This window comes from Xiphophorus hellerii, chromosome 21 (assembly GCF_003331165.1).
Source record: "Xiphophorus hellerii strain 12219 chromosome 21, Xiphophorus_hellerii-4.1, whole genome shotgun sequence".
In the NCBI taxonomy this organism is placed as follows: Eukaryota; Metazoa; Chordata; class Actinopteri; order Cyprinodontiformes; family Poeciliidae; genus Xiphophorus; species Xiphophorus hellerii.
The window spans coordinates 12,289,880-12,317,515 of NC_045692.1; the positions used below are offsets into that span (position 1 = coordinate 12,289,880).

General features: G+C 39.3%; 3 protein-coding genes across 6 annotated transcripts in view; 2 read left to right on the forward strand and 1 right to left on the reverse strand.

Annotated features, from left to right (window-relative positions):
* The window catches only part of rttn (rotatin), a 37,416-nt gene extending 36,662 nt beyond the window's left edge, over positions 1–754 (forward strand). For both annotated transcript variants that reach the window (XM_032551447.1, XM_032551448.1), the window contains exon 49: positions 584–754. In XM_032551447.1, coding sequence (XP_032407338.1) covers positions 584–663 — 80 coding nt within the window. In that variant the 3' untranslated portion in view covers positions 664–754. The remainder of the gene's footprint in view (positions 1–583) is intronic.
* A 112-nt stretch (positions 755–866) lies between these two features.
* Positions 867–6,758, forward strand: cd226 (CD226 molecule). 2 transcript variants are annotated; one of them, XM_032551451.1, is made up of 6 exons: positions 867–1,342; positions 2,555–2,878; positions 2,982–3,359; positions 4,054–4,156; positions 4,254–4,308; positions 5,451–6,758. In XM_032551451.1, the coding sequence occupies exons 1-6, from the start codon at positions 1,201–1,203 to the stop codon at positions 5,601–5,603; spliced, it is 1,155 nt and encodes a 384-aa protein (XP_032407342.1). In that variant the 5' UTR covers positions 867–1,200; the 3' UTR covers positions 5,604–6,758. The 2 variants fall into 2 exon arrangements, with proteins under 2 accessions (XP_032407342.1, XP_032407343.1); XM_032551452.1 differs by having other exon boundaries at positions 6,483–6,758.
* Positions 6,759–8,368: 1,610 nt separating this feature from the next.
* dok6 (docking protein 6) overlaps positions 8,369–27,636 on the reverse strand; it is a 61,839-nt gene continuing 42,571 nt past the window's right edge. The window contains exons 5-9 of one of the 2 annotated variants that reach the window (XM_032551598.1): positions 24,618–24,807; positions 24,079–24,217; positions 22,575–22,680; positions 14,664–14,696; positions 8,369–12,732 (exon numbers count right to left, since the gene is read on the reverse strand). In XM_032551598.1, coding sequence (XP_032407489.1) covers positions 12,572–12,732; positions 14,664–14,696; positions 22,575–22,680; positions 24,079–24,217; positions 24,618–24,807 — 629 coding nt within the window. In that variant the 3' untranslated portion in view covers positions 8,369–12,571. The remainder of the gene's footprint in view (positions 12,733–14,663; positions 14,697–22,574; positions 22,681–24,078; positions 24,218–24,617; positions 24,808–27,636) is intronic. The other variant, XM_032551599.1, reaches the window with a different exon arrangement.

A 27,636-nucleotide genomic window follows, 5' to 3' on the forward strand; every position in this document is an offset into this window, starting at 1 on the left:
ATAGGCAGCGTGTGACCATCCTTTAATGTGACTGTTGGAGGTGCTGTTTCCTCCTTAAACCTATTCACTGCAACACAAATAAATAAGAAGTAAAACATACAGAATGAGGACCTATGTAAAATTGTGATGATTTGGGAGAGGATGAGTAGTTAAAAAAATGTTTTTTTTGTTTTGTTTTTTTTTTGTAATTGCATAGAGTTCAATGTCAAAAACTCACCTTCACCTGGGTAGTGATTTCACAGGATAAAACTGATGTTTTATTAGTGTAAGCTGAGGAAAAATGTCAGAAAAAAAACACCAAATTGTCTCATTTTCTCCTCTGAGTATGAAACAAAAGCCTAATTTAAATTTCTTCTAATTTATTTTTCCTCTGCTAGAAAGAAAAATGTCTCAATTTTCATTTAAATTGTACTTTAAAATAAAAATCAAGTAACCGCTAGTGTGGGGGTTTTTTTGTTGTTGTTTTTTCTACTGTTGCTTAGCACTACTCTTGAGAAAATCTGATTACCTAGAGATGCATTCATCAAAACAACAAACCTTTTATTTTGTTTTTAATCGTTTTTTTTGTTATTCTGTTCTGTAGATGCAGAGAAGAAGCAGGAACCTTTGAACTCCTACCTGCAGAAGTGCCTGGATCAACTTTCCCAGCTGCTAAAAAGTTGAATGTAATTGATTATTTTAATTGTGTAGTTTTGTATCATGTTTTGTTATCTATGAAATATGTCATTTGGATATTAAAGTGATGTCAACCTTTCGTCCTTGCCAGATCTCATTTATCAGAACTTAGCTGGCGTGTGGCTTTGCACTCGTCACTGTGGCGACAGTGGTGTTTGGCAGCTGGTTCACACTGAAACACAATTGTTTTTGTGAAAAGCCACAACGTAGAAACATTTTCAAATGGCGAAACCCTACATTTAGAGGAAACCCTCACATTTATTATTACTGAATGTTACTCATCTATTCGTGGCAATTCTATCATTTTTTAATGCATAAAATGCACTGGTTTTATGAAAACCAGTTTTCAGTGTTGAATTCCATGTGGGGAAAACTTCATTATAAACCCCAACATGCAGAATGATGTCGTAAGTTTGCCATCCATCCCCAGCCCCAGTGATAAAGAGCCTCTCTGTGTTGAGCGTGCCAGCAGTGGGACACCATGAATTGTGGCCCTGTAGCTGAAGTGCTTCTCTGTAGCCAGAGATGGAGCAGGAAGTGCAGCTCGGGCGCCTGTGCACTCGTCTCATCAATGCAGCTTTCATTCTTCCTTGGTGGGGCAAGATGGAAGCTGTACAAAAGGACTACTGGTACTTCATGGTACTCCTCTTTCTCCCTTTTCTTAAAGGTAGGAATATTTTTGCTTTATGTCGACAAATTTGTCAATGTTATCAGGTTATATATTTTTTGTTTATATTTGTTATGAAGTAAATTCATGTAAAACTTGTTGATTGTGACTTTCTCAATGGTGTTTTGTTTAGTAAAAATAACTGTTTTTATTCAATATATGATGTAGTTTTATGAATTTAGAAACTAGATTCGGAAAAATAAAACAATGGTTAATTTTGTTCCACTTTTATTGAATTAAAACATGCTGAACTCGCGTGATGAGATATTTTCTCAAGACTGTTAAATGTTTTATTTGAATACTGAAGCTTTATGACGAGCACACATAGGTAGTTGTTCAGTTTGACTCGTTTTCTTTCCAATTCAACAACGCAAATTGTTATGCACCTTGTTAAAAAAAATATATATATATATTCACAGTTTCCTTTTTACAGACTGGACAATTTCTTTTGTGAAAAAAACTGATTGCTTCACCTTTTGCTTGTTACCATTGAGTCTAGACTGCTTTGAAAACTGATCAGATCAATTACAATAACTGTAAGAATGTGAATATTTTTTTACTGACTTTTAGCCCAAAATTACCTTTTAGCACAATTTTTAATTATCAAAAAGCAATCACTGTTATTCTGATTAATATAGAAGAGTTGAATGGTTGCTTCAGAAGAGAGACTTGATAGTAGGTGTCATTTCTTTGACAACACCGCTTTCCTTTTCAGAAAATCAGTGTCGGCATCAGCCCTGGAAATCAAAAGAGCTTAACAGGCAAGAAGTTTACAGCTTGTAAGATTGAACTAAATCAACAGCTTATTGGAGGGAGAGTTTTGAGAAAAACTTCAGAGTGCCCAAGGTGCTAGAACCTAAGCAGGGGACAACTAATTGAGTTGCCACCAACTGCAGAGTTTTCTATGAAATGGCAGCAGTCGGGTTTTTCTGTAGCTATAATAAAATAAATACTTTTGGAAGCTAGTATGATGGAAGATAAGTGACTTGCGTCCAAGAAAATCATGGGAGAGAAATGTTTCTTATGAATTTGAGCTGCTTTGAAATTTTGTGAAGTATTTAATAAACGGTGTACCATAGAAACATTTGTCATGGAGATTGAACAAACCAAGGTTTTTCTGTCTCTCTACTTTGTTTGCCTTTGGCCGTGAGTGCTTAAATCTGAACCACGTTGTGTCAAAATCAGAATATGAACAGTGAAATTCTTGTCTAGTTGCTGTCCAGCAGACAGACGTTGAAACGGTACGGCTGGAGGAAGGGATGGTGCTGGCCTGCGTGTGTCCCTGGGACGGCCAGCTCAGCATGGTGTCCTGGACCAAAGCGCCAGACAAGAACCCCATTGCTGTGTTCTCGCCTGAGTTCGGAGTCTCCGTCCCTTACACCTACCGGGAGAGAATAGAGTTCCTGAGGGCGATGCCTATGGATGGAAGCATTGCCTTGAAGAACGTCACACATCAGGATATCGGGCTCTATCACTGCTCTGTCCAGACGTTCCCTCAGGGACCCTGGACTAAGGACTTTCAGGTGGAGGATTTAGGTAAACTCCATGTTTTCTAAGACCGATCTGCCTCTACCCCAAAAGAAACATGCGTCGTCTTTTAATGTTTTTATTCTGAGATGTATTTTCTTTCATTCTGCAGATGAGCCACCAGAAGATAACAGCACAGAGCCCCTTCCCCCAGAGGAAGTCATAGTAGACTCAGAGGTGGTGGCCGAGGAGAGCAGCAACCTGACCATCAGCTGCAAGCACCCACACAATGGTACCATCTACCAGGTCATCCTGGAGAAGATGCTGCACGGCCATCCGTGGGTCATCATTGGCATCTGTAAGAAGGTGGAAGGGGGTCTGGTGGGCGAGGACTACAGCGAAAGGGGCAGGGTGAACTGCGCCGACAACCTGGATCTCAGTCTGCACCTGACTGACGTTGCATCGGGAGACGATGGTTTATATCGCTGCACCTTTAACACGGACGTGGGGGTGCAGACCACCGTTGTGCTACTCAGAACAGCTCCGCCAGGTACACTAAGCAACACACCGGATGTGAAATCAGCCACTCAAACAGACGCTGTATCATTTCCCATGCTTATTGCCATTTGCACAAGTATGCTGCAGCACACATAGAAAAAAAAAAAGGCTTATGACACGTTTAGAGGTGTGAAAACCACAGAATCTTGTTCATTGTATCAACTCATGCTTAGAGCAGCTGTAACATGGTATTACATGCTGGTCTGGTATGGTTCAATTTATCTGGGTAATGACATAAATTCAGATGTCATAAGAAACATAAAAATCTGTCATTACAAACAGAAGAATCCATGTATTTGAATTTCAGGTGGTTTGCCTCGTCTTTTCTACAGTCATGTTCAGTAAATTAGAATATGCAGTCCAGTGAAGCTCATTTGTTAGATTAAAAATACCTTTTGAAAATTGACAACCTTTACACACTTTTCATTTAGGCACATTGTTGAATGATCTATTTTTATTAGTTTGATATAATATTCAAGTTTTAGATATTTTTTTTAGCTGTGAGTTGAAATTTATCATAATTAACAGAAATAAATTATTTAAAGCATCCATCTGTGTGTAATTAATCACTATATGTTTCAATTAGTGATAAAGTCCATGAAATAAATGGACCTTTCAATAATACTCTAATTTATTGAATGGGCCTGCAGATATTTCATATTAAATTATTTCTTTTTTTCAACCAGGTGGATTCAGTCTGTCCCTATACATGCTGTATGTTTACATCGGCGCTGGTGCTGCTGTACTTGTTCTATTCATTTCCTTCCTCATACTTGCCCTGAGGCTAAGGTATTGTCAGTTAAGGCGATATATTCTTGTTTTAAATTTGTGTGCGTTTCATTCTTTTGGCTCATAAATGGACCGGTTTGTGTGACAATCATCACAGGAAAAAAAAGCGGCGAGAGGAGTACCGAGTTAAACTGCACCCCACTCAGAGACAGGTAGGCGTTAGTTTGTTCATTGTATCAACTCTTGTCTTTACACTCGACTCCTTCAAAGCTCTCCCTCACCTCCTCATAAGACACGCGCTTAACTACAAGGCTGTTCCACTTTACAGCTAACGTTAAAGCAACACATCCCATCTGATACAGAGAGCTTAACTAGTTCCTCAGCTGTGCAGTCTGAAGAATCTGGAAGAGAGCTGGTGTCAAAAGCATTCAGATTTAAAATAAATAACACAATCATCCGTTAGCCAATGAATTTTGTTGTTTTGACATCTGCAGGACTTTCAAAAATCATGCTCTTCACTTTTACATGTTGCCGCAGTAAAATCACAAAACTCAATATATTCCACTGGGATTATGTAATTCACCAAAATATGAAAGTGTGTTGTTTGTATTCAACCCCCTTTAAGGCCTGCACAAATAGAGAAATACGTTTTCTTTTTGTTACCTTTAAAACTGTATTTAAAAGTTTTTGTTTCTTTAGACTTCTTTCTGCTGCCCTTGGTTAGAAAACAGGTTTCTCTATTCTTAAGGATCATCAGGGCTTTACTCTGATGATCCTGACTACTGTAGGTGGTGGCAGCATTATGCTGTAAGGACGCTGCTCTTCAGCAGGAACACGCCAGCGCATCAGTCTCAAAATGGGGTGGACATTTATCCTCCAGAGCATAAAGCCAGAGCCACAAAGCAACGGTTTTAATCAGAGCATATTCATGTGTCAGGAGAGAAAAGAATTTGTGTGAAGACTTCAAAATCGCTTTCACTCCAGTCTGACTGAGTTGAGCTATTTTGAAAAGAAAAGACACAATCTTACCACTGTGTAAAGTTGGTAGACACATAAGCCCAAAACGCTGTAACAGCAGCAAAAGTGCTTCTCAAAGGTAAAAACTCAGATGAAATGCTACGTGTGTTTTGTCACACAGTACTTTGTTGATTTATCACATGTTTTTGTAAAATATCTTTAAGTTTATAGTAGTAATGTGGCAACATGTGCTAAAAATTTGAGAAGTGTGAATGCTTTTGCAAGGCCACTGCATTTTTCTTTATTAACCAATCAGCTGCACTGCTGGTAAAAACCTGTCATGTATGTCTGTCTATTACCTTAAAGTCTACTAACATCCACTACTGCCTCCTCACAGCCGAATATCTATGAGAACGTCCCTCTGTGTCCCAGGATTGTGAAGAAATCCAAGCAGACTAAAAGCTTCCCCATCTATGCCAACCTGCCGGCCGGGCGCTCGCTCCAAACCAAACGTCAGCCTCGGGATCAAAAAAAAAAAGGCGTGCTGTAACTCTTGTCGCTTTCTCACATCTGTCAGCACGCTCTCAGCTATTCACACCCCATTCACTGTACATCAGAGCGAGGATAAATAAATGTCAGCAAGCGCAGACTGTAATTATCCATTTGAGTTTTTAATCAAATGCGGGGATCATGCCGGCACTGTTTAATATTCACACGGCGGTTTGAAATGAGTTAACAAGCCGGTGCTCATCTCGGAGTCAGAAAGCTGACGGGGCCTGTTTGGGACCGGCCTTGCTCCCCCCTAATTAAATGTACTATGTAATTATTGTTGAGCGGATGTTTGCTTTTTCGGCAAAACAATATTTGACAGTAACCATCACACAGAGGAGAAAGACAAAAGCCTGTATAATCATTCTTTTCTCTTCTCTAACCCCCTCCAAGTAAAACGATTGACAAAAGCCTGTGTAATTGCCCTCTTTTCACTTTCATCCCTCCTGGTTTCCATTCAAAGCTTGACAATAGTGTCTAATCATCTAACGGAGAAGAAAAGCAGTCGCTCAGCAATGTACCGCCACTTGAGACTGCTTCTTTCCCCTTCCCCAACAGGCTCTCTGCTCTGACTGCATTCTAGTTACAGCACGCCCTCAGTGTGAAAGCTGAACTCTAATTAGCAAATCCTAGGCTGCAGTTTATATCTCCTTTTACCCCCTCTGACTGCTTTTTGATGAATATCTGTTTTTTGTTTTTTTTTACCCCCTCCTTTGGTGTATAAAATGTAAAAAAAGATCAACTGTTGAATGTTATTTCCCCTTTGTATTTATTTATTTTTCTGAGTTTGCTTTTGTAAATCAATATTTGCGGTGTATGGCAGCTGCTGTAAAATTAAACTCTGTGCTGTTTGTGTAATTTAATTCATTTATCTCCATAGAAATGGAGGAGGTGGCAGAGGCAGTAATGGATAAGCGGGTTATTCTGCTAGGAAGCAAGACAAATGTGGAACATAAAGGGACATTACAGTTTTGGGTTCATGTGTTTCTTTGTTTTTTTTGTTGTTGTTGTTGCTTTCGTTTTCCCTTTGTGATGTTTTCTGAAGAAAACGTAAATGCACATTTGATGATACTTGAGATTCTCTGTGTTCAACCAGCTGTATTGAAACTGATAGTTATGACTGATAAAGACTCCTTATGACAGAAATAATACCATGTCTATGTTTCTCTGTCTTATGGTATGGGAGTGTGTGAAAAGAAATAAACCCACTACGCTAAAAAAAAATATGCAGCGTCTAGAAGAATTAAAAATGAAGCGTTAACCATAAACCACCGTCTTTTGGAAACTTGAAAGAACTACTTCATGTGGTATGGGATCTCTTTCTCCTTTTTAGTCATGTTGATTATTTTCAATCAAATGGAGCAAATGACATGTGCTTCATTTTCTATTTGTTAAAAAAAAATGGTGTAAAGCTCCTTTAGTTCACTTTTTTTTTTATTATTATTAAAATGAGTGTTTTAAAAAGCGTTGAGAAAAAAAAATTTATAGGAGCCCTGACAAAATGATAATGTAAATATGACTTATAAGGGTCAGGTAGATTTTGTGGCTCTAAATAAGTTTTATTTAGCAGGAACCGGAGAAAGACTGTTTAGATTGTGAAGGTCGCTAGCCCCTGTTCTTGGTAAGATCACTCTGTCTGTACTTGTCTTGTGACAAAAGCCACATGAAAGTTTCCATATGACTCATGACATTTGTCGTGAGTCATATGGAAAAACTATAAACTTGAAAGCTGCAGCTTGTGTCTAAACCAAAGTTAAATAGGTTCAATGTTAAACAATTAGATGATGTCATGTCAGGTTGCATCCAGCTCTTTCCTCAGATATTTACCCCAATCTGTTTTTCTTAATAGCTGCAACTACAGCGACACTCAGAATAATCTAGTTGTCAGGACAGGTTACTAGGTTTGGAGAACATTATTTGGATTTACACCAAAAAAAGAAAAAAAAACCACAGCTTGCTCATTATATGTTGATTTCCCAATTAACATATAATGAATTCATCTTGGTGCTCGAAAGAAGAACATTTTAGAAACAGCAAACCTTCATATTCAAAGACACGCTCACCGTATTTCCTGTTGGTTGTTTAAGACGTGTTTGTTTCAGAGCTTCCTCGGTTCTCGCCTCTAGGATTGAGACGCCTTTGACTTATGCCTTAAGAGAGGTTGAGGTCACACGTGTGTCACTGACCCAGTTTACCACAGTAGTGGGCGCTTGCACCTGTGGGTTGTTCACCTACTTGAAACGTGAAATACAAAGGCCACATAAATCAAGATGTAAATGTTTCTGGCTGGGGAAAGGAGTGCAGGCTGGATTGTGTGAGAACATTTCCTCTGTTCAAAGCAAAATCACTTGTAGGACTTGCTTTACATTTAATTACACATTTTTAGCTGTGGTTCTGGCATGTTTGGCACCATAGGTAAACCCCCCAAAAAAACAAGAAATCATAACAATTCTAGAGCTAAATAGAAAGCGGTGCAGTCCTTCACTGAACACATAAGATCATTTAACCTATTTCAGCAGTTCACATAGGACACCAACTCTCCAATGTTTTCCCATCCATAATAGCAATAGAAGAATTGACCAAGGCACAACCAACAGATAGTTTTTTTTGTTGTTTTTTTTCGGTATGGGCTCCCTTTTCTAATACCACCCTGGGTAACTGTCCATATCAAAAACCACCACTGGTTGTAACTTTACCGCTTTCCCCAAAAAAGGTATTCTAAAGGTTAGAGTATGTTTGTACATTTATGCCTAAATTCAAACCCCCTTATGGTATGAACATTCAATTTATTACCCTTATGTTCATCAAAAACATTACATATGTACATTTGCGAAAACTGCAGTCCTAACCAGTGTATTCAAAGTGCTATTAACATATAAAGTTAGAGAACACAAAACATAACGACATCTCTGCAAACAAGTGAATACAGGAAACAACAAAAAATGGCAAATGAGCACAATCAGCTGTAGCTTTTATCCAGGCGATTCAGTAAGTGCAACCCCAGACAGAAAGGGACTATTCCACATACATTTCACCACACTGCAACTAAAACAAGACAACTAGGGCACTACTGTGACCCAACGTTTCAACATATGTCTTCCTAAAGTGAAAGCATAAATAAATTAACTGTAAAAATAAAGGAAAAAGTATCTTAAGACAAAATGTGCTTGTAACTTTCCAACTAATTGGGTATAGGAGTGAATTAGTGGGCATGAAGCGGTGGCACGACAACGTCAACAACAAAAGGACTCAAATGTGAAGAAAACTGCTTGGCAGCCTACATTTGATTGTCAATGGAAACCATTTTGTTTTTACCCACTTAACTGTGCAAAACAGGAGAAAAATTTTCAATCTCTGTACTAAATATAGGCATGGGCCAGTTACCAGAGTCCAAAATGTCTTACCATAGTCTACCATTCCTGTTTTTTCTTAAGAAGCCAGTAAAATCTTTGGGAGTGATTGGAGTTTTCTGACCTGTTCCTGTATGCTAGGTCATCTGGTTAAACTGAAGCTGAAATGTTTTTTTTTTCTTTTTCTCATGCTTAAATTCTTTTAAAAATATTTCTGGTTGAGAAAATAATTTATAATCCAGATGTAAAAGTCAGCCTTCACTTTAAGGTTACTACTGTTCTAAGCTAGAGTTGCCTTGCTGTTTTAAATACAATCAGTTAATTTGGGTAAAACATTTTTTTTTTTTCCACAGTGACTAGATAATTAATATTTTTCTTTAAGATTATCATGAGAATCTCATACCAGCTCATGCCTAATCTCGTGGAACATTCTGCTGATTGTGGACATCAAAGTAGAAAATGCAACCCTAGTCACATGGCCTTGCACTGGGTCGAGAATATTTCCAGAATCTTCTAAAGTTGTTTAGTTTTTAAAGTAAATCACAAACTAAGGTGACAATGGCAAACTTAAGAGAGTCCAGTGTCTGCTTTGGTTGGCTGTCACCATCTGCGGTCAGCATCTGAAGGCACTAGGGTCTTTGTCATGTGGAGCTGTGTGTTTTTAAAAATATATTTGATTCATGCAACAGAAAAAAGGATTTAGTATTATTACCATATTTTAACTACACTGCTAACATTCCTTCTCTCGCTCATTCTGTTACTAGCACATGAAATACTTAAATTCACTGTTTTAAAATAGCTTAGCAAAGTTTTAGGCAATATATTGTTAAAAGGAGATTAATACCACGTCTGTTTTTTAGCTATAGGACTGACAAGGCAGCTGAGCTTGGCAATGAGAACATAATACAGAGCAACATTTAGCTTCCTTTTGAGCCTCTTTAGAGGCCCTTGTGCTGGATAGATAACCAATATGAGAAATAGTTGTGACAAGCAATTTTTTTTCCCCCTTAATACAAATTTAAGACCCAGCTATACGCTACATGAAGTAGCTAACTGATTTTACAAATCTGTGTTTGCTTCATAAATCAAAGTAAGCTATTGTGAGCCCTAGTCCGGTTAGTGCCTATTATCTCAGAGCAAACTCTGTATGGGGCATTCATATACATGTTAGTTTGGATATATGAAAGTCTCAGTTCTTAACACTACTAATTAGCCAAAAGGTGCACACTATTAGTATTGAACCTAAACCGTTCTCCACAGAGGCCATTAAACCACATCTAGGGAGTTTGCAAAACCAGTAAACAACTCAGACTGATTGTATCTTTCTTTGAACTATTTTTCACTCCCTTTAGTACCGTGTAGCTAACAAAGGGGCTCCTCATTAAGAGTTGTTGCTATGTTTAGATTAGCGGCAATAGGTAAAGACTTCACTGAAACGTACATTAGTCTCTACTTGACACCCTTAGTGTTTAAACTCAACAAGAAAATAGAAATAGACCAGGTGTTTCTTTTACAATCGAAAGTTCCCATTTAATGTACTTTGCATTAGCCTCACTTTTTAGAATCATTAAATAATTTTTTTTCTGAAAACATTGGGAAGAGGAAATGTATCTTGTTAGTAAAATGCAACGCTGCCTTGTTAACCTACCGATTCTCCTTCAGTGACCTCTTGTTAGCAGAGACCGTGGGCACAAAAAAGTCTGGCTGACTGATTCTCTGTTTGACATACATATTGTGCAAGTTGAAATGAATGATCCAAGCCGCCAAAACACCAGAAGCCTACCAAGTATTGTTTATACCGCCGCACTGTCAGTGGAGCTGCAGGAACAGATGGATTCGTAATTGAGGCTTTTTGTCTCTGTCCTGCCTTTCTGTCACTTTATTCTTGGATCAATGATGTTCTCTAAACTTTTTTAACCAATATTTTAGGAGTTTGTTTGACAGTAATGATGGCGAGAAAGGCAGGAAATAGGAGCAAAATAGAGCAGGACAATGACACCGCAGATGGTCAGATCAAGGTTAGAATGACATGATGCATCTGTCAGTGTAATCACTAGTAGAGGAGTTGGTTAATTGAGTGAGTAAAAAGGTTTTTGCTATCTTTATTACGAAGTGCTCATTTGAGAGGAATATATCTGCTTAGCTGGGTTTTACGTTCTACAAATCATGGTTAAAAAAAAGCATATGAAGTGGGGCTCTTATTCTGCATTTTAGTAAAAAGTGACTTGACGGCTTGTCAGACACCTGGACCTTTATTATATTTGCTTAAAACCTTGGTCTAAGATAGTCCAGAATAGCAGCGCTCACAATTTCTCACATTGCTACAACAAACTTTTATGTATTTTATTGGGAATAGGATCGACTAAAACAAGGCAGTTCAAAATTGTTAAGGAATCCCAGTGGTGTGATGCTGCTACCATATCGTTTCACATTAGAGAATGGTAAATTCAGGGTGATGTTCAATGTTCAGTTTTCTGCTGCACATACATTTTTGTATGCAGGATAAAAGGCTTTTGGTAATGGAATGATGAAAAGGTCCTGGAAACGTAAAATAATTTCCATATTAAATGTATTTCTTTATACCCTTTCGGACTTGGAAGTGATAAAACCTAACTCCATGCTCCACCAGTTGGAACCCTGGAAAGGCTCATATTTGCGGTTCTGCTGAATCACAAATATTTCCTACACCTACACAAAAACATCAAAAAGAGCTTTCCCTGAATACCTCATGTCATGTTTTCCTCCTCAAGAAGCATTCTCTTAGCTTATTATGGACCCCAAATATGAATTTTATCTCTGATTTGCATAACCCATCATGTGACCCCTTTTTTTAACACCTTTCTGCTAATGAACAGCTTATCAGTAACTTCTGACAGACAGAGCTTCAGAAGGGCTCAGATGCTATTAAAGTCAATTTGCTGTAGTGAAGAGTAATGCCAGCAGCTTAAAGCAGAGCCTGCAGGAGGGCTGCGCTTTTTATCATCTCTGACACGACGGTCCGCCCCAACCCATTTATGAATGACTTTTTTTTTTTTTTTTTTTTTTTTGCTGGTTGAAGCCGATTAGAAAAGTTTAGCTGATTCATCGCTGCCATGGACATCAAGCTGTTTTGTTGTGTGAGGCATTGATCGATTTCACATTCTCGCGACAAAGCTGATGGGGGAGTAGTAGGGAGGCGAGGGGGGATTTGTGTCAAAACTGGTGGAGTTTCTCTTGAACTGGCTGCTGAGGCAGCACCTTGCCGGGTTACGCCTGATGTTATTTCATTAACTTCAGAAAAAGAGTTTCTTAAAGCTGTTTTACAGCAGATATTTGGGTAATAGTGCCTTTAACTTCTCTCCAAGTGCTTTGCTTAAAAAAAATAAAATAAAATAAAAAAATGTTTTGAAAGTAGAAGGTCATGCAGAGTTAAACAGAACAATGGCGACGAGAAACACTTTAAATAACACATAGAGGATTTTTGGTGCACTTTTAGAAGCTATCTCTGCAGTCACACTTCACAATCCTCCGGGATCCTTCTACAGCTTCTACAGGTATATTACATGTATCACTATACAGATTGCTGAATCCTCTCTACAGTGACGGCTTGAGTGTCCAAGGCTGCTAAAGCTGCTTCCTGTCATTGAAGCGGTCCGAGGCTGCAACTGGATTCGCAGCCACTAGAGGGCGACGGCGCCTCTTCTTGGTGGCGGTGACTCCTCTCCTCCTGCTCGGGCTCGTCAGACAGAAAGCTGGGGAACGTCTGTGCCCGGGGGATAAAGGTCTTCGACAGCCCTGCTCCTGTTCGGGAGGAGAAAAAAAAAACAACTCAGCTGAACACACCGAAGAATATTCTTTGAAAGATTCCTATCAGAACAAATAAAAACTGAAATAAGTTGGACGCTTTAGTCCAAGTTAGATTTGCTTGTCAGTTTAAACAGCTTCATTTCCCTGCGTCATTCTCCTAGGCCCGTGTCCTGCCTGCTCCCTCTGCACCTTAATTCAAATTAATTGAACCAATTTGCTCCGCAGTTCATATCGGTTAAATGCACTGAGAGGGAGTAATGGATACTCGACGGCGAAGGGCTGCTCCTGTCTAACCGTGAGAGCATTAATAATACATTAGTGCTCTGTTTGGAAGTGTGCACACCGAGGTGGGCCGAGGATAAAGCGACTGGCAAGCTGCTGATCGTGCACGAAAACAAGGAGGAAGTGGCCACTGATCAATATTTCAGGAGGTGCAAAAAAAAACAAACAAAAAAAAAAAGCAGCACAACACTATAATCAACTTTAAACTGGTGAGTTCATGCTAACAAAGCCGGCCAGGAGAAGTGGCTGCACTTCAAAATGTTGCTCTCTTTAACTCCAGAACTGTTGCAGATGCAAAAAAGGAGCTGATAACTGAATCTGATTGGAACCTGGGCAAATCCACAAACACAAGTATTCACACACCTCACACATTCAGTCACAACACAACCAAAGACCTCCCTCAATGTGTTTTACTTATCATGTGATAAACCTGCTTTCATGTTGTTTCTGTGCATAGCTTCACAACTATGCACAGAGGGTGCATAGCTGTGAAGTGAAAGAAAGATTCTACAGTTTTGTAGTGATAAATATGCAAATTATGTTTCTATTCTTAAGATGTTTCTATAGCAGCTTTACAGACCTGGAAATTGATATCTTCCTCAATTTCTCAGTTTTCTTTTTGCTCAGTGAAATGTGAACAAACAATTTTCAAGTCTTGATACAGATAACCAATTGGATTTAGACTGGGCTTTGACTGGACCATTCTAAGCTGTGACTGTGCTCTGGGTGTATATTCAGGGTTTTGTCATGAACCTCCATCCCAGTGTCTACTCTTTTGCAGCCTCTTTCTTGTTTTTTCCTGTGTAAACTCCATCCATTCTTCCATCGACTGTGACCAGGACTCTTGTTGCCACCTAAGACAAGGACCATGCTGCCATGGTGGTGGCAGCATGGTCCTGCCACCACCATGTTTCACCATGTCAGTGTTGCCTTTTTGTTTACATAGTTTTGGTCTCATCTGACCATGCAGTGCACCTTATACCACATATATGCTGCCATTGCTTGTGGCAGACTTGAAGTAGAACTTATTTAGGCCGTCTCTTCTGTTCTTCTACAGATACATTGTTTTTTTCCAAACTGAATATCAAATGTAAATAATTATACTTATATTTTCCCCCATAACCAAACAGCTCTGCAACAGGCTAGAAACTTTACATTTAGCCTCGTCTCACCAGAGTACCTTCATTCATCTATTTATAAAACTGTATAATTTACCTTCCACTTTAAACTACCAGTAATTTGTGTTGGCCTATTACATAAAATCCCAATTAAAACGTTGGAAGTTTGTGGTTTGTACGTGTTTATTTACCAGGATTGCTTCCATGACTCCGCCAACTGGGACTTGGAATATACGACATGACCCAGTCAGGCTGGTAATCAGTGTCAAGTGACAGGGTGAGTGCGTGTCAGAGCAACAGGGAGAGACAAGTCTAGTTAAAAATAAAAAAAGAGGTGGTTTGGGGAAGGGGTGATATGCAAGGAAGGAGAAGGAGAAAGTGAGAATGAAAAACACAGAAAAAGCATTTTCATGTGCGAGCAGAGGGAACGGTTAGTGGGAGGAGGCACAGAGGGGCTGGCGTGGGTGTGAGTGAGGATGAGAACGAAATGGGATGCTCGGCGGCAGGTGAGTCATGCATACACACCTCTGTCTGTTAGTCTTTCCTCTCCACCACTCCCTGAAACAAAAGAGAAATACCAAGTTAGAAATGCAGCTCAGCGCATGCTACAGGAAGCCAAAACAGAGACGGGGGTAAAGATGGAGGAACGCTCCCCTCTTCCTTGCAAGTTGTATTTAATAGATTGCTGAAACGACTGGTGTGCAACCAGGCATATCCTTTTCACATCTTTGCCAAGACAATCCCTCTCCTCAACCACGGCCAATTAAGGCTAAAGAAAAAAAAAGAGAGAGAGAGAGAGAAAAAGAAGCGAGGCATTGAGCCCAGAGAGGAAGGAGAGGGTGAAGCAGAGCCCATCATCCTCTCAGTCATAAACACGGCTGTCTAGGGACAGACCCCCGTCAAGAGCCCTGCTTTTGGACGAGAGACAAACATGTAGACACACTTGTGAGAAAATAACAACAAAACCACAGAGAACAGCAGAGGGGAGGAGAGCGGGATGATGTTGGCGTCAGCATCCCTCCTCCTGCGCTCACACTATGAGAAGCAGACAGTGATTTGTCAGTGCCTTTTCATTACTGGGGAAGGTCATGTCATCCTATCTGGCCTGGGGTGGCAGCTGCTGGGCCAGAGCAGACAGGACAGGCAGCGAGAACACACACACACGCACGCACACACATTAAGCGGAAGAAACAGCAGACCTGGATACACAAGCAGCTCTTCATGCATGCATGTTGACACACACCTGTCCACACCTTCATTCCTCCAACTGTAGCTGCCCAGATGGCAGTCTAGCAACAGCCGAGATGCTCAAGGTAACGAACGGCTCTAGATTATGTGAGATAGCAGCCCCTGTGCCTTATTTTGCTGGGATTTTATATGACAGACCAACACGGATTAGGTGATGCATGTTGCCCAGGAATGTTAAATTTAGTCCCACCTGACCAGAGCATCTCCTTCCGATTGTCTGCTGCATCTCCTACATGGTTTATGGTAAACTACGAATGGGACTTTTCTGGGTTTCTGTCCTACAGCTCCTCCAGAGTCATCATGGTCCTCTAAACTGCTTCTCTGATTAATGCTCTGGTTTCTTTGCCTGCCAGGCAATCCTGTTTTGGTTGCAGCAATCCCTACACTATTTTGACTGTCAGATGATGGATTAAACTTTGCCCTCTGACATGTGCAAAGTTTGTGACTTTATTTTATAACCTAACCCTGCCTTAAACAGCTATAGGGTTAGAAAACATGCACCCTAACTCTTGGTCCTCTTATCAAAAACTTGATTTAGTCAACATCAAGTTTGATAATAAATTAATCCAGAACAAGACTGCTGAGCTCAAATCTACCATTTGCAACTTTTCTTTTAGGAGTTCATATTTTGCATCTCTACACATTTTTCACGCTGCCTGCTGGAAGGCAGGGAAGTGTCATCACCCTGTTCTTCCATCATTCTGTCTTTTGATTCTTCCCACCTCCTGGTAAAATCCCTTTAGTATCACTCCCAGGCGGATCAAACAGAGTACAGCGCTCCACTTCATTAGAATTGCTAATGCTCCAGCAGTAAACTTTGGAGTGCAATAAAGCACAGAGTGAGCAGGAGGATGAAGGGACAACTTGTAAATGGGTAAACAAAAAAGAGGAACGAAGAGAACGTATGGATTATAGTCCCTTTTCCCTTCCAGTATGAAAGCTGGTAATTGAACCATTTCTGACAGGCATGGTACCTTGCTTCTCTGGCTCCAAAACTTTAAAGTGCACTTATTTCTTTGCATCAGCAAACCTGGAGAAAATGGCAGTTTTTCACTGAAATGCAAACGAGTGAATCCCATTAAGAAAGCAGGGGTGGAAAACAACGGAAAGTAGATATATTGTATTCATAGAGAATACACTGCAAGTTTCCGGGGGAATAAAACATTTATCTGACATCTTTCTAATACGCTCTGTTCTGCTTTGTAATCGTAGTAAACAAAAGTTCTGGGAGGTATTTCTAGGACATTTTCAGCTACAGAAACAGAAAAAAAAATCTGATGTAAAAACATATTAAAATGAATCAGTTCTGCTTCTTTAGTGCCTGGTTCCCCGATAACTCAAGCAAACAAACAGGTGAATCAACCTCAACAGGGCGAAAAGGAGCCGTGTTCCTTAATTATTTCTCCATACCCACAGGGTATTTGAAAGCAACCCAAGCATGACTCAGCAAATCGACTGTGCTGATTGGATATTCATCATGTGTGAGCTGAAAGAGCCAAGGAGCAAACACAGCCAGCCACAGTGGTCCAGAAAACCTGTTTTCTGACTGCCATTGAGAAATAAATGACACAACAATAATAGCAAAACTAGAGAGTAATGTAGCATTAAACATGCACCTTTTTTTTTACTAAATGTGTATATTTCTTTTAAAATGCTAAATGATTTTGTGCTTTTTTTCCAGAGATTTGAGTGATTGCTGATCTTTTTTTTTCTTTTTTTTTTTTTTTACAAAAAACAAAAAAGATTAACTTTTACATTTCAAACTACAATTTCAAATGTAGTTTGAGGGGTCTTATGTGATTGACCAACACCAAATAGCACCTATTTTGAAATGAAGCAGCATAGCAACATATGATTTCATTTTTTTGTGGAAATAAAAATATTCTCAGTCAACATTTGCAGCATTATGCTGTGAGGTTGCTTCTCTGTAGCAGGGACAGTGAACCAGGTCAGAGCTGATGGGAAGATGAATGAAAATATATACTAGTTGATTCTGCTAGAGCCTGAAAAAAGACTTGAGACTTCAGCAGAGGTTTACCGTTCCGCTGGACAACGACCCTGAACATACAGCCAGAGCCACATATGGTTTAGATCAAACCATATTTATGTATTACAAATGGCCCAATCAATGCCCAGACTTAAATACAATCACGGACATCTTGTGATACTTGAAAATTGCTGCTCACACATGCCGTCCATCAAATCTGACTAAACCTGAGCTAGTCAGAAGACGAAGTGTACATTTCTCTAAATGTACAAAGGTGGTGTAGAAATGCCCTTCTCCCCTGAGATGTAGCAAGATGTGGTTCTTTAACACATCGAGTTTGCATTCGTAATGTGGTAAAGTTCATTAAGTATGAACACTTAAGCCCGGCACTATCATTCGGGGAAAACCCATATTTACTTTGAAAGATTGCTTAAATTCTAAATTAATTCAAGCCATTTAAGTTGATTCAAATATCGAGTTGGCTGGGACACTGCACCAAGGACTCTTCAGTGTGCAAGAGGTATGCAGAAAATAGTGTACTCAAATAGAAGATGAACACCTAGAATAGTAATTTAAGGTCATTCTACTTGTAATCCCAAACAGAATGAGCCTGAAGTACAGAAGAGAAACAAACCTGTGGTCTGAGTTGTCCAAATGTGAAACTCTGTGCAAATTGAGAGCTGCGTCCTCTGGGCCGTAAGGAGCAGAGGGACTATTTTATCAGTGTACAGTTCAAAAGTTAGCACTGGTCATCATGCAGGGATGGATTAGAGCACATGGTGAGTAAATGTCATGTCTATGTATTAATGTTGATTAATTTAGGCTTAAGAGGAGCATACAATATACCGTGCCAACAGCATTCACACTTTTTGGCACCCCTGAAACAGAGGTGTTATAAGACTTAAACGGAATTAAGCTTTTATCACAGTAGCACAGTATTACACTGAGAATTTTCTAAAAGCCTAGCCTTTAATTTTAGATATGTTGTTTAAAATGGAAGTTATTTCTATAGCAATCTTCCGCATAGTCTCCTCCTATAACAGGAATCGTCAAAGGCACAAGGACCTTTGATGATTCCTCTCAGCAAAATCCCTCTGGATTGTCATAGCTCCTCCATTTCTGCTCACCCTGCAGGTTTTCAAAAGGATTTAAGTTTGGGAACTACAATGGCCAGGAAGGTGGCGTCTACTGTCTTCATCTGGCCAGATGTTTTTTTATTATCATCCTGCTGAAAGACCTAATGACAACCCCTGTTTTACTTTCTTGTCAAAGACCATCAGATTTAAAATCACTTTATGATGACATGCACTTTACCAAGGGTCCATTGGAAGAAAAACAGTCCCATAACATCATCATCATCTGATCGTCCACCGCTGGCAGTAGGAATGAAGTGCTTTATGCTGAAAAGGTCAACCTTAGATTCACCTTAGCAAAGCTCATGGTTCCAGTGGCATTTGGCAAATTGGACGTTTCATTTGTAATAATAGCACATAAAACTGTTTACTCTGGTATATCTTCCAAACAACCAGTTGGCATGTACATTTTATCTAAGGGTTGATATGGTCTCTTTTTGAGCCTAAGCAAACTCTGTTTGTTGCAGCTCTCAAGTAGGTTGAATTTATCATAACTAATTTATGCAATTAGGTATGATATTTTACCAATTCTTAGTCTTTTTTTTGTTTTCTTTTTTGGTAAGATAAACACACAAATACCTTAATTTAATGGCACGTCTTTTCCATTTTGAGGAGTGGCTAAGGAAATATGATCTCTAAAAGTTATAGACTCTGATTAACTTAAATATTCTTTACACATTGTTATAAGAGGTTCCACTACGCACGCAGGACACTGAAGCCGCCGTTCTAAGGAAAATAGAAAATTAAAATTATATCAATCACCAAATTTTTTATGTTTATTTAAGAGCATCAGAGTAAAAGACGCTGGGTAGACTGTAGGGTAATAACCTCTATGTATGAAAGCAAAGGCTACAAACCACTGTGCTATACGTTCATCTTGTATGTCCACAGGATGTAAATTTCCTCCCAAAAGTCAGAGACCTGTTGTCCATGAGGAATCGATGCAGTAATTCTGTGGTTGGATTCATCCCAGAATGACTTGTTTCCATGATAAAGGAGTTGTGTGTCTTCCCGTACCCTTTTACAGTCCAAACACATGTTACAGTTTGAATTAAACTCCCAGCACCTCCCAACCCCCAAGAATCACCTTCTAGACCTCCTTGTTCGACAGAACCTCAAACACACTGATGCGTTCAATTTATTCATGGGAAACGAGGGGACGCAACGACAGTGCTGCATCCGTATGAGCAGAAGACTGCGGAAAGGTTGCTGCGAACCGGACAGATACACGAGGAAAGTGTGGGAGGACCGAGGTGCCAAGGTGATGGATCACAGAGAAGCTCGTCTGCTCGCCGTAGTTTACAGAGCAAGAGTTTGGCAGCAGACTTTGCAAAGAGCAAGCCGGCGAAGAATTAACCCCGAGGTGAACGTTTTTCACCGTTTGGTTTTTTGCGATGCACAAACATGTTGATGTTTGGAACAGAGAGCTCACAGCTTGCTTTCAAGCTTATCAGGACACAATTAAATGATAATGAGAGGGGAAAATAACAGTCTTGACTTTTAAAAAGAAAATGATGACGTCAGAGCGACTTTCATCTTAGCCTGGCTTTCGTTTTTTTTTTTTTTCTCTATCAGTGAAAACCATAAGGCCCATAATCCTCAGATAAGTCTTCTAATCAACTAATACCATGGACAGAGGATAATCGCATCAGCTCACTAATCACCTTCCTGCCTCTGGTCTCATATAACGTGCAAATACTCAGACATTTACACTTCCTTAAGTGCATGTGCAGAAAAGGAGCACGGAAAGGACACATGGTGCCATCCTCGGATACTACAGAGTAGCTGCTGCATTATTAATGTATTTGTGGTCAGTTGAATGCATTTTTTTTGTAGAATGTACTGAGTTGATAGTCATAGGTAACTTCAAATCTTGAGCGAGAAACAGGTAAACATAGGAAAGGGTGTTCTTGTTATTGATGGCGTCTTATTCCTGCTCCAACAAGCAGCCCACATTATCAATCTACTTTCACCATGCTTTCTTACTCAGTAGATGTTGTAAGTTCCTGTTTTTTAAAAAGAAAAAGAAATGGACTTGACATATCCAACAAACGGTTTTGAAATGAAGTTACAAAAATGCTTTGCTTTCGTCTGTGTAGGCCCGCCGGATAATTCTGCACGGCAGATTTACAAACATGATGACTTCACAGAGGCGATTTGATCCTTCTGGTAACCCACGTCTCCCACCGCAACTTTCTCCATTGTAGCTTTAAAATGATCCACAAACAGAACCAGATTGTTTTCATGGGTCAAGGTTTGGCGTAGCACAATATAGGATAGGGATCTAGGAAAATGTCAAATGCTGGGTCTCTTTTCACTTCTTTTAAACAGAAACTAACCTTCATAGAAACTAGGAGAGAACAACAAACATCCCTTGCTCGTGAGTAAGCTCTGCATATGGCAAGAATGTAACTGTTTCCTGGCAAATTAATTTAAATCCAGTAAACATTCCAGAAATGCCCACCCAGTTTGAACTAAACACTGCCCTGTAGGCCACTCAGAAGTTTCATTTTTCATTTTCCTGTTATGTAAAAAGGATTATGTTTCAATTAATACAACCCTAACTTCAAGGTAAACAAGTAGCTATAATGAACTGAATAACCTCTCCTGAAACAAACAGCCATTACAATGTCCATGCTTACCTGTTGTAACAATGTTTAAATACTAATTGGCCTTTGTTATAAAACCAGTTGGTTTCATTTAGCGTTTCAGATTAAACTCCTGGTAATAATAGTATTGCATAAATGTACAAATGGCCTGCCAGCACACAACGCAACAAACAAGACTTGGGTTTATGTTTGTTGAAGTTCATGTTTGTTTGTTGAAGACTTGGGTTCATCCAGGAGCCACGTGTGGCACTTCAGGATGAATCGGTAAATAGTATCCATGGCGACAACCACTTCTAGAAAGCTTCAAACCAATGGGAGGAGCAGTGATCAAAATGTAGTGACAATGGTTGTTAAATTTCTTAAATAAGATAAGATAAATACTTCTTTGTAATATTAGGTGCTCTTTTTTGTTCATTGTTTTGTGTTTCTAGCTTGAATATATTCAATTCGATTATCATAAAAAGTTAATTAACTTAAGCATTTAATTCATAGAGCGAAACTCAAAGAGTCATTACACTGGAGTGATGCATTTCATGTTTTTAATTCTGTCAATTATGGTGATTATAGCTTACAGCTAATCAAAACCCAAATTCAGTTCAATTTCTCTGAAAAGTATGATGTTACATAAAGAATTTGAATGAGAAATGTAATGTCTCGACCTTGTTATGGCCTACACCAGTGGTTAAAAAACATTTCAGTAAGTAAATTAAATAGGGACATATTGACAACACAAACAGCATCAAAAACAATATAATGATTTTTTTCTTTTTATCCTTTTTGTTTTTTAGTTTGATTTCTTAAGAGGTTCTCAAGACTCACAACTGGCTGATTTACGTCAACTTTGGAAACTGACACCTTCACCAAAAAGGTTAAGCATCAAAAGGTGCAAAGACAGTGACTAATAAGAGTGCTATTTGAAGCACATTAAGTGAAAGTTGAGCAAAAGAAAAATGTTTTAGTGAAAATGGTGCACAAGCAACTGAAATAACATGCAAAATATGAAGCAAACCCATACTAATGTTTGGCATGGACTGTGGGTACAACAAAATGAACCCTGAGTATGTATTGATATACATGGATATACTTTTCAACAGGCCATAATTGCTATATTTATATCCTACTTTTATTTTTCTGATGTAATATTGTTGATAAACTGAATTTTGGGTTTTCATTAGCAAAAAAATTACCATCAGCAAATTTTCATCAGCAAAGAAATAAATCCCTTTAATACATTCCTGTCATAATCTACATAAAAATTAAAATAGTATCGTCAAAATACATTAACTTTTTATTACCTTCTCTATGTATTGAGTGCACTCTCTGCACAGCGCAGCTAAAGGTCAGTCATTGTAAAAATCCTCATTAGCCGTGTTTGTTATGATCTCCATCTCAGTGTAGTTTCAGGTAAAGTCGAAGAGCTTCATGGTGATTTTGATAATTAGTAAATTCTCCCGTGTACCTTGGTAACTGTAGAGATCCCCCACACTGGCTTGGCGAGTGATGTGCTGCCAGTAGGCACTGCGTGGCAGGGAGATGGACTTGGTTAGCGTCTCTCTGGAGTGAAACTGAAACAGACAGAGTCAGACAGCAGTGCATCTCACTTTTCTGTCACTTTCGGGAGAAAGCTGATCTGCATTTGTCAACGCATGAAAAGGTGTGAATAGTAGCACATATTGAAGGCTGAGCGGCATATCTCCAGGCTGAGAAAGTGTTTGATGGATAAGACAGGGATTCATTTGGGATTATTATTATTATTTTTTGTCTCTGGCATGTTGTGGATTTGATTACGTCTTTCCAACTTCCAAATCCTGATCCACAGTGCCTTGCAAATGTATCGGGAACCCTTAATCTTCTGCAAGTTTTCTAATGCACTGAACTTCAATGTGCATGTAATATACCAACACGACATTGGGCGCAACTGGAATGATGATTTTATTTTATATTTTACAAACATAAATCTGAAAAGTGTGGGATGCATTTGTATCCAGCCAAAGAGCTGCAAGTCTTTGGGGTATGTGTCTGTTGGCTTTGAACATCAAGACACTGATTGTTTTTTTGTTTTTTAGCCCATTTTCTCTGCAAAATTCTTGAAGCTCAAATTTGTAGAGTGCACAACAAATAGAAATAGGACTCCCTTTGTCAGATTCTCCCACCTGAGCTGGAGATCGCTGGAGCACCTCCAGAGTTACCATACACCACTTGACTGCTTTTCTGTTGCGACTTTTGAGGGAAAGTGCTTCCACTGAATTATGACTACAAATGAAAATCAGATTTTTCATTTAGTTTTACTTTTTCTTCCACCTCCCAATTGTGCACAATGTATTATGCACCTACGTAGTTTAAAGTTCCAATAAAATACATTGAAATTTGTGTTTGCAGTGCGAGAAAATGCGGAAAAAACGGTAAGGACACTTTTGCAAGGCACTGTACAAGAAACTTTGAAGGTGTAAAATGTACCGATGCTAAAAAAATTGCAATGTACGCACAGTTCTTATCGCTGACAGCGGCTGCTTTTGGAAATGTTCCCTAAATTGCAGGGTCCAGGAGAATGGCCATATGGTCAAGGCTCATCAGACATAGGGCATGACGATGTAAACAAAGAATGCAGATGACAGTGAAAAGGAAGGAAAGAAGGAAAAAGGAAGGAAGTGATAAGCGGGAGAGAAGGCCAAGACTCTGGGGTGTCTGAGAGCTCCTGATCCAACACACGATTCAGACCAAAATCAGGACTTCTTAACTTCATGTGTCTATAAAAAACACAATTCTGATCATCCAAGCAGAGAGTGAAGCCATTTTGCAGCTTTTATACACACCTCTCTGTGTTTCTTTGAGACTGATGTGACGAATACAATGTATGGAATAAATAAGTGACTCTAAAATGGGTTTGCTCTGAAATATAACCACAGTAATGCCATGTGCAGCAGCTGATAAGAGATAAACAAACCCAAAACACACAAGCGTACCTGGGAGCTCTTTTCCATCTCCTCTATCATCCTCTCATGCTGCTGGGCGATGGCCAGCGTGGCCGAGTGGACCCGCTGGTAGATCATCTCGCCCTCCCGGGTCTGGAACGTAAACAAACCCTCTCCTGTGTCACACATCCTGTGCCAAGAACACACACACACACACACACACCCACGCACACACACAGAGAGACACTTTGATTGCGGTCACTCTCAGATTGCTCATTTACAAATATGCATGGTTGAATGTTTAGGCTGCAGTGAGGACAGTGAATGCAAGTAGACCCCTCTCTCCTCCCCCCGAAGGCAAAAGACACACACAGATTGAGACAGTTTCAGAGAAAAGCCTGTCACATCATCATCATCATCATCATCGCCTGAAGGCCTCAGCATCATATATCCCAGGATGTTTTTGGTTTTCAAAGCTTCTTTGTGAAAAGTTGCCACTGCATTTCCATAACTGTGTTGTTTTTTGTTGTTTTTTCTCCCTCTTGCTGCTGGCTTTTAAATTACACAAGCCAGCGGAAGCACACACACACCTTCCGGACTCAAACGTGAACCAGGTGGAGTCCCGGCCGTATCTGCGCAGGGAGCTGAGGGGCCACATGACGAGCTTGAGGCGAGCATTGTGAATATCCCACAGGTAAATGTTTTCGTGGGTTATCTGCATGGTGCACTCCCCGTAGATGTCCAGGTTCGGTGTGGGCATGAGGTACACGTTGAAGCGCTCTGAAATAAACAAAATAGAAAATCCATGTTTTGAACGCCATGGTTAAAGTTCAATCAGAGAAACCTTTACAACTTTACAACAAATAGAAATTGGTATCAGCCCACTAAACTGTGATCGGAGCATCTCTGGTCTTTTTAGTTACGACTGAACATCTGCCAGCTACTAAATGTATTTATATGGACTAAAATCTCAGAGAGAAAAACAAGAATGCGCAAATTATTCTAATTCTAATATTTTTAAATATATTTAGTTAACTCCTGCTCAGGATATATTACTTTGACCAAGTTTTTTTAGAGTCTTTACTCCAGTTAACAATTAGTTGATAATTAAATTAGTTGATGATTATTTCAATAATAAGTTCATCACGATTAATGAGATTAATTGTTTCATTACTAAATCAGACTAGACATTTCCTGCTTGAGATCACTCAGGATTACCAAAATATTCTGTTTCATAAATACTAAAATAAAGACTTAAAGAAGCAGCAGAAAGATTGTTTTATTACTTTTTTTTCTTAATTCCGAAGTTGACATACACTAAGATTACTACTATGCCTTTAAGCAATTTCCAGATGCCTGAAGGTGGCGACACGTTCACCTGTTCACACAATTATACACAAACAAAAACACCCTGTTAATGTCCAGATGTGTCCTGTGTCTCAAAGCTGAATGTGTTTTGAATCAACCCCAGAACAAAAAGAAGCAAAAAATAAAAACCTTGTGGAGATGCTGGCTGAAGCTGGCAGAAGAGTGTCATTACCCACAGTGAAAAGAGTCCTGTACCAACATGGTGTGAAAGGCTATGCAGTGAGAAGGAAGCCATTACTCCAAATATGAAAAGCCTGATTAAATTTTTCATGTGCACTCACGCATAAAAATGAAGACGTTCATTTTCGGAAAAATGTCCTGTGGTTTGTTGGAACTAAGACTGAAGTGTTTGGCTGTGTCGAACATCATTACATTTGGAGGAAAAAAGAGGAAAGGCTGCCATTTTGAGAATACCATCTGAACTGTGAAGAATGAAGCATGAGTGTGGGGACCTCATGTTGTGTGGGTATGAACTTTAAAAAAAAAAGTAGATCATTGAATGGGTAAATGACACGAATTGGAAATATTGAAGCAACATCTTAAATTATCAACCAGTAAGTTGAAGCATGGGTAGCAGTGGATCTTCCAAATGGACAATAAGCCCAAGCATACTGCCAGTTGTTTACAAAGTGGGCCAAGGACAATGAAGTCAGTGTTTTAGAGTGGATATCACAAAGTCTTGATCTCAATATCAGAGTAAACCTTTGAAAATATATGTGGGAGCCCATACTGTTGCACCAGTTCAGGTGAGGAGGAATGGGTCAAACTCCAGCAAACTATTATGAGAAACTGACGGAAGGACACCAAATCATCTGACCCTAGTCACACAGACAGAGCGGCAATTCTACCAAACACTAAAAACTGTGTTCTACAAAATATGTAAATATCCGGTTTCAACTGCAAATTTATCAACTTGCTCTGGCATGTCGCCCAGGTGTTTTTGCTGAAGTGATTTCATTCCCTTCCTATTGCATAATTATATAGTCTGAGCATCATAACAGTTACTAATGATGGGTTTCAGTTATTAAATTTGCTTGTTTTTCCAATACAAACCTCTTTAAATACACACTTTCCTATGATGGAGGAGCTTGTAGAAGCTGACCTAAAAACAAAGTTTTGAATTAATTGCCTAAATAAATAATTTTGAGCCACCTTTCAGAGGAGAATCTTTCCTCCAGGTTGTGAGGAAGGGTTAATGTGCGAGGAAGAAATTCCTCAACTGGGTTCGCTGCGTTTCTTCATCGCGAAATTGTAGCTTTGTCACATCATAATGACACAGCAAGAACTGCAAACTGAAAAAAAACACTATCAGAGAACGAAGGATGAGCAAAGGAAAGACAGATGGAAGAGAGGTAGGTCATAAAGAAAGAATAGAAGAAAAGACAGAAAGGAGCAAAGACACAATGAGGGAAACAAGTGAGGGCTCAAGAAAAAGAATAAAGAGAAAGAAAGAGAAAGGGGAAAGAAAAGTAACAAAGGAGACAAGGAAAGAAGAGATGGGAATAAAGGAAGGAAAACAGGAAGGAACAAAGGATCATTTAAACAAGGTGACAGGGAATAGAAACATTCTTTTCATTCCTATTCAGTCCAAGAGAATACTGAAATCAAAATGTAGACTCTTCCAGAATCTAGTTTCATTTGTCAATTAATTCTCCATCCAGAAAGCAGAAGCATAGTGCCCTACTTTTAGACAATATCATGATCTATGTTCCCAAGGCACTTCACTAACCCAAGGGTTTGGAAAAATAAACTCTGCCCCCTGCTGTTCTGGAGGCATCGAAAGTTTAAATGATAAGTTGGAGATTCTGTGTACACTCAAAGCAGCAGCAGAAATGTGCTGGTTCAGGGTGCTTCAATCTCGCACTGTGTGAACGCTTTATTTGAACAAACCAAAGAGGGGTTGTGTCAAAACCTTGCACTCTGATATCTTACATAAAAGAGGCCAAGTATAGTTGGGGAGCACAATTTCGCTTCATAGCTGCAGGGAAATGAAATCCATCAAAATGAAAGCAAGTTTTTTTCTTCTTTTTTTTTTTTCCAATTACTTGCTCTTTTAAAACTCTAAACTGCTCCGTTTGGACTGTTGCCTTTTCAATTTCCTTCACAACTTTACAAATTATACACAGTGAATGAGCTGCTCCACGACAGCGCCCCCTCTTCTTTTTGCTTTTTTTTTATTCCCATTTCCTGAGAGTGGAATATTTGTAGAGGCACATTTATTTCGCACGGCTTTAGGAGCCA